Source organism: Frieseomelitta varia, unplaced genomic scaffold (assembly GCF_011392965.1).
Source record: "Frieseomelitta varia isolate USP_RPSP 00005682 unplaced genomic scaffold, Fvar_1.2 scaffold_541, whole genome shotgun sequence".
Lineage (NCBI taxonomy): Eukaryota > Metazoa > Arthropoda > Insecta > Hymenoptera > Apidae > Frieseomelitta > Frieseomelitta varia.
In genome coordinates this window covers 650,841-657,880 of record NW_025110303.1, presented here as the reverse complement: position 1 = coordinate 657,880, position 7,040 = coordinate 650,841, and the positions used below count along the sequence as shown (strand labels likewise).

The 7,040-nt window shown below is 32.9% G+C and overlaps 1 protein-coding gene across 1 annotated transcript; it reads left to right on the top strand.

The window, feature by feature from the left end:
* The first annotated feature begins 3,005 nt into the window (after positions 1-3,005).
* On the top strand, positions 3,006-7,040 carry LOC122533603 (endocuticle structural glycoprotein SgAbd-1-like). The gene is made up of 3 exons (XM_043663484.1): positions 3,006-3,222; positions 5,449-5,726; positions 6,640-7,040. The coding sequence occupies exons 1-3, from the start codon at positions 3,035-3,037 to the stop codon at positions 6,642-6,644; spliced, it is 471 nt and encodes a 156-aa protein (XP_043519419.1). The 5' UTR covers positions 3,006-3,034; the 3' UTR covers positions 6,645-7,040.

Genomic DNA, 7,040 nt, shown 5'->3' with positions numbered 1-7,040 from the left:
CGAAATTGACAATCAACGAACGTATCGGAAAGCGCCGGTGCACACCTTTCAGACACGGGTCTCTCTTCGATGATCGTTTGACCTTATGAATGAAAAGCAGAAGCGGCTTCGTGTCTGCCCGGTTCTTTCATAATCCGTCTGATTGCACGGTGAGAAGAGTCGGTGGACGCGGCGCGTCATTACCGCCGCCGGTAATTCCTCCTCCGTTCCGCGTGGCACTTGTGAAACTGTTCACGCTTTGTCATTTTCGCGGCTGAGGCAGCATAGAAACGGGACACGGGTGGAATTAGCGTCTGAAACACCGAGATTTTTCTATCACGTTACGCGAGAAACGCTTCGATATAGCTCGATGGAGAGAGAAGAAATACGAAGACAGGATACAGTCCGGCAGGCCTCTCCGATTTCCTTCCTTGTTCTTTTCCCCTTGGTTGAATAGCTACCGCTTGGCCTTCCGCGCGTTCCATTGTTTACGCGGTGAACACGACACGTAGGAAGCGATCGCTTGTTTCAGCTCGGTCATACGGTCAAGGAGAATCGAAATATCGATTACATTGTTACGAGAATGAAATCTTGTCCAGGATAACGTTCCATTGATATGGCGCTGTTGCACGTGATTGGTAATTAGAAACGCGTTACGGACAAGATTAAGGGCCACCGAGGCCGCAATCCGATCTTCGGCCATGCTCGGCGACTACGTGCCTTGTCATTTACGCGCTGCATTCAGGAATGCAAGTTCAAATATTTCGACGGAGGTTGAGGAACAATTCCACGTTTTCTGAAACGATTTTATCAAGATTCGTCGGATTGTTTGATAGTAAAAATTAGAAATGAGATCGTGTATTTCATAAGTAGGCTCGAATCTTCAGTCACTGGCCTCAAGATGAAAGCTTGAGAATTAAAGAGACATAAATAAGCCATTTAGTAACCACAAACGTGGTATAAGTTTAGTAAAAAGATAATTTCTGGATAATGAAGTACAAAAATTCTGTAAAATGCAATAGTGTCAAAGAATGTTACATTTCTTCTATGTAAATTGTAAAGTTATACCTTATAAAATAGTATAGAACAATAAGATAGTGAAATAGTAAAATAACATTCGATAAGATACTAATAGTGTACAAGGTACATTTCAAAATATGTTAAACCAAATGATCAAATAATTGACCTATACCACTTTTGCATTGAATCAAATTTCGTTAACGAGTCACACTCGTATGTGATACAAGCAATATCATTTTTGTGTCTAATTATTGGGCTTCTTTTTCAAGTTTTCTAGAGATAGGAAATTTCCAAAATTCAGATACTGTTTGTGAAAGTTAAGAAATTTACAAATATCGAATTAATCTTTCGAGCAAATTTGCAAAACCTGTAGGTATAAAACTCAACTAGCACGTATAAAACGAATACATAAAGCAAATAATTGAAACATTTTTATTTTCGAAGCAACATTCGAAATTCGGTAAACTTTGGTTATCGAACTTGGCTCAAATTGATTTGAATACATAAAGCAAATAATTGAAACATTTTTATTTTCGAAGCAACATTCGAAATTCGGTAAACTTTGGTTATCGAACTTGGCTCAAATTGATTTGAATACATAAAGCAAATAATTGAAACATTTTTATTTTCGAAGCAACATTCGAAATTCGGTAAACTTTGGTTATCGAACTTGGCTCAAATTGATTTGATCCCATGTCTAATGATTCGTTGTATTTGAAGACCAGTTTATCAGCTTAAAAAAAAAAAAAAAAAAAGAAAAAGAATCACTCAAGTTTGAATATAATGATTCTGTTCTTTTTGCTTGGAGATGCCCATACATACTTGTAAGAAACAAAAGGTAACGATGAAAAGCGATTCGATCAGGCTGACATTTAGCTCATGAATTTTTCGTTCGAGCAGATTCACGGCTGATGGGGTTCTTGAATGAAATTACACGTTCCACGGTCGTGCAGTGGAAAACGGGCACATTACACGGGTACCACTTTCGTCCTGCCATTACGTTGTATTTCATAATGTCATTTGCAACTGATGTAACCGCGTCGTGCAGTCTCGAGGCATTATCATCTTTGCTTGCCCTTTGCAGCCGCGCCACACAGTGCCACGCCATGGCTGCGGTTGCATTACTTTCACGAATTCTATGAATATTTGAACGAAAGGTTTTGCAAATAGTGTTAGGGACTGGCATTTCTCATGGTCCACGGATTTCCCAGGCGCTACCTCACTTTGTCAGTCACGAGAGGCAATGTAAGTTAAAAACTCGCGTTCCAATTAAACTTAATTGGTGTGGATCTTGTTCGTCGTCTATAGGAGATCGATGCAGATTCAACTGTAGCAGTTGTTCACAATGGTTTTCTACAATGGGATAGGAATATTTGCAATATGATTATTCATCAAGTATTTACTTAAAGACATTGAAACATATACAATTATTATAGGTGAGATCACAGATCGCTAACTATTGTATTATATTATTATAAGCGTTATAATTAAGACCTTGTTTCATATATAATTCATTTTTTGTACATTAAGAATATAAAATAATCGAGCAATAGCAGATGTATTGAAGAACGTATATAACAAATATATAAAACCTGAACATGTAAAAATAGGAAAGTACAAATAAAAATATAAAATAGTATAAGTGGGGAAATAGAAATGAATGAAAATTGGGAACAGTTACGCAGATCAGTCTGTAAGCAGATACTCAGGTGTTAAATTAAGAAAATTTCATGTTGCACGTTCCGTTTATAGCGTAGCCAACTATAATTACTTTGTTTTGTAATAACTTTTTCGTAAGAAACATTTTAATTTTACATCTCTTTACAAAATTCATAATTTAATTAAACGTGATGTTCCTTTTTCTATTAGCACATTAATTAATTACTTTTTTTATATAGTTGAGTACTTTTTACAAATTATTTATATGCAATCGTATTTTGTTATTATAATATTTAAAATATGTTAAAAATTTATCTTCCATATCTTCTTTTTTCAAAAATTTACCTTTGAATTTCGAACGAATAATAAATTTCGTATGGGAAACGAATGTGTTATTAATTTTATTGTTTACTTATTATTATTTCAGGTGTTAGTGGCGGTCGTACTTTGTACGACGGCGACATTAGCTGCTCCTCAACGACCTCCCTCCAGTGGCGCTGACAAAGATGCTGTGATCACATCTCAGCAGCTCGAAGTCAACTTTGACGGCAATTATGTCAATAAGTAAGTTTATGTGAGGACATCGTTGAAAGAGAAATAGTTTGTTGCAACAAATGCCAAGAAAATTTACGACTAACGATAAATTAACCTCGTCACTTTATTTATTCTTGCAAAACAGAGATAGATCAGGGTAACGTAGAAAAATATAGAAAGACTCATAGCTTCTGTACAGAAAAAGTTGTATTATAAATTTTGAATTTAATCCTCCATGGAGATTAAAAAACATATTATCACATTGTCAAGGAAAGCTGTATTGTTCATGATCACATCTAAATTTTTTGCTTTTAATTTTAGAGCTTTTGAGAAATGTAGGAAAAATTTAGATTACTTACTGAAGATTTTACTAGACTATATAATTAGTTCTTAAGTCAAATATTTGAAATTCGATGCTTGTGCTAAAATTCACCAATAAAATTTCGCTCACGATTTAAACGAGTCAGATTGCTGATGGGGAGTTAGATAAAACTAAAATTTCAAATGTTTTCTATGAACAAGCACGCAACATTCAAATCTAATAAATAGAATCTTTTCAGTTAGATTTTTTTAGATTAGTATTTTTACTTATTATAGATTGGAAATTTACTTATTATTATAAATTTAATTTTTTAGATTTTTTTCTATTTTTTTTTAACTAATTAATTTAAATTTAATTTCATTTATTATAGATTTTCCAGGTTTTACACGAAGTTAATTTCTCTGAGAGAATTTCAGTTTTTGTCTCTATTCCATTCGCTAGGATAGGGGTGCACAATCATACAACTACAATTAATTAACTTTCAGAAAGCATAGACAATATCGAATTCAAAGTTAAAGTGTCTGTTGGATATTTCACTAGACGAGACCTTTACTCGTTGCTGGCACGTGAACGTACAATGAGCAAAGTAATCACAGACGTTGAAGACAATATACAGAAGATAACAGGTATCCCAGTCCAATGGCACTGGCTTATTCACATGATTCGCAATTGTCGCCCACTGTAATCTCTGTTCTGCATAAGTACATCGTTATTCATGAGTAGGAGTGACGGCTACCTAGCTGAATCTTTTCTTTCAATTATAACGGCGCGTCTTTCTAACCATATCGTATTATCGATAATTATTAATTACTTTCGTGCATCTTTATATCTAAGATTGACAAATACAACAGAAAATAAATCTTAGTCTTTTTTTTTTTTGCTAAAATCATTTATTCAAAATTCAATTAGATTTTGATAAATAGATTATTATAATTAGATTTAGATTAATAGATTTTTAATAATATAATGTAAAAATAGTCTTTATATTGGACTATATTGTATACTATTTCAAATATTATTTTTAATTTATATAAGCTTATGTATGTAGGTATATAAATATATAATAAATTATTATTTAACTTTTAGTTGACTTAATACTTAAATAGTATTGCATTTACAAAGTATTTAATAAAATAATTTAATCGTAGATTAAATTTTAAGTTATTTTAAAATTATGCAATATGAAATCAGAAAATTAATATTACTTAAAATATTTAAAATGAACAGCATCCCTTTGAATAAATGTTTCAATATTACATCAGTTGTATTTAACTTCATTGAATATCTCGAGAGTATTAGTATAGATCAACACTACGTCAATAAAGCTAAATGTAATACCGTTGAAACTTTAGACTGCTACTTCCAAAGTATACAGTTTTCATTACAGATATTGTGCACTGTCAAGTGTTAATTAAAGCGTGATTGTACAAAATTAATGTTCATCTTACCCATTTCCCAATTAATGATAATAATTATTTTCGAATGGCAATTGTCTTAAAAATTTTATTATGCACAATTTTTTAAATATCCTCATAAATTATTAAGATTGTACAAATACTATAATTCTGTGCTTTCTTTTCTTTTAGAAAGTATTAACACCTTAAGCATGAAATTTTTTTTCACTATCTTGATGAATTTGTCCCAGAAAAATAATCGAAGCTTATTAATTCAGCCATTTTCTGCCTCATTTTATTTAAATCAATAATATTGAAAATATAATTCTCTTGTATTCATCACTAATTATAAAAGGAAAAGATCCGAGCATAATTCGATTCAAAACACACATTAGCAAACACACATTTAAAACAAAATGTAATCAAAGGGTCTGATTCGGTGTTTAATTCAATATATTGATCAAATAATTATTTTTTTACAGAATGAACATTAGTTCAATCAACGCAAAGTTCAATGCTATTTGTGTAATTATTGTTCAGCTTCGAGACAAGCAACGGAATCAGTCACCAAGAATCGGGACAGCCTAAACAAGTAGATAACGAGACACCGGTTGTCTCGCAGGGCTCTGATTCTTACACGGCGCCGGATGGCCAGCAAGTCAGTATCACATACGTAGCAGACGAGAATGGATTCCAAGTGCAAGGCTCTCACATCCCCACGGCACCACCGATACCGCCAGAAATTCAAAGGGCGCTCGAGTGGAACGCGGCTCATCCAGAAGAGGATGACGGCGGTCAACCACGACCACCTGGCCGAGGTATGTTCTTTTTTCCTACCCTAATGAGATTTTGAGTTTTCACGGTCTCCAGTTAAATCGCCCGTTTCCGCGTCGCAACGCGTCTGTAAAACTGACTCTCGCATTTTACATTCATTTCGAAACTTCACATCGTGAAATTTACTTTCTCTTTTTATTATTATTAATTATTATTAATTTTGCAGCAAGTGAAAAATACTTTTTTAGAGTTTCATCAGCTTTCTATATATAAAAGAAGTTTCATAGAAACGAAAATTAATCGCATGACACATAAGTTAAAATCGGATTTTTATGCATATAATTATAAAACGCACGTGCAATTATAAAACATACAAAAATATATAAAATATCCGAACTATTCATTAGATATGTTTAGCGAGTGAAATAAATCTTTATTTAACTTTTTTAATTGTATTCACAATTTGTATAAAAATTCACAGTCTAGTGATCATATACAGGGATAATAGTCTTTGATTACAGTGTTAAACCTTAATATACTAAATGAGGTCATTTAGAGATTCCAATACATCTCTTTAGTTCAGTAATTGAATCTCTCTATACTAACGATAAGACCTATTAAACCACTCTGTATTCTAATTTTTTATTAAATATATGTTTACAATAAATGTTTTGCAATTTCTTAAATTTCGTCTGAAATCGAAGAAAATACACATCTTTTTATGCAGTTCAGTAATTGTTAAAAATCCTCCTAAAAGTTAAAATTAAATTAATCGATTAAGTAGAAAATACTGTTAAAATTAAAAAATATGAAGACTTTCATTCTTGATTTGTGGAAAAAATGTTTGGCAGAGTATGCTTCACATTGAGAGAACGATTTATTTAATAATAAATTCAAAAATTACGTTAACGAAGTGGAAAGTATTTTCTGGCAATTAACAAGCTTCTCGTTCCGCAGGTTAATCAGCCCAACTATACCTCAAACGTGACCTGATTTCGAGCCAGCTTGCCATGGACAGAACCGACCCTGAGCCTCCGATGCGATCATAAAAATAAATATAGTGTGGTTTATTAATCTAGGATTACACATAACAGAAAAAAATGGCGCGAGCCAGCCGATATATAATAATACTTCGAGATTCTTTATCTTACCTGTATAGATGAAAGTAATGCGCACTGTTCAACAGTTTACGACAGGATCGTGCCGATGCGCGCACGCTGCTTTCACATACATAAAACGCGAAAAATGGATGACGCTGTCGCAGCTGCAAGGACGTGTATCGAGCGTCGATAGTATATATTATACGTATACTTTAACTTGTGATTTTTGTATATAAATAAAAACATTTTGCCGAAGAA

Coding starts and splice junctions, on each gene's coding strand:
- LOC122533603 (XM_043663484.1), top strand. CDS start 3,035: ATGGGAAACGAATGTGTTATTAATTTTATTGTTTACTTATTATTATTT. Junction 3,223..5,448: donor GACGGCAATTATGTCAATAA/GTAAGTTTATGT, acceptor ATTATTGTTCAG/CTTCGAGACAAGCAACGGAA.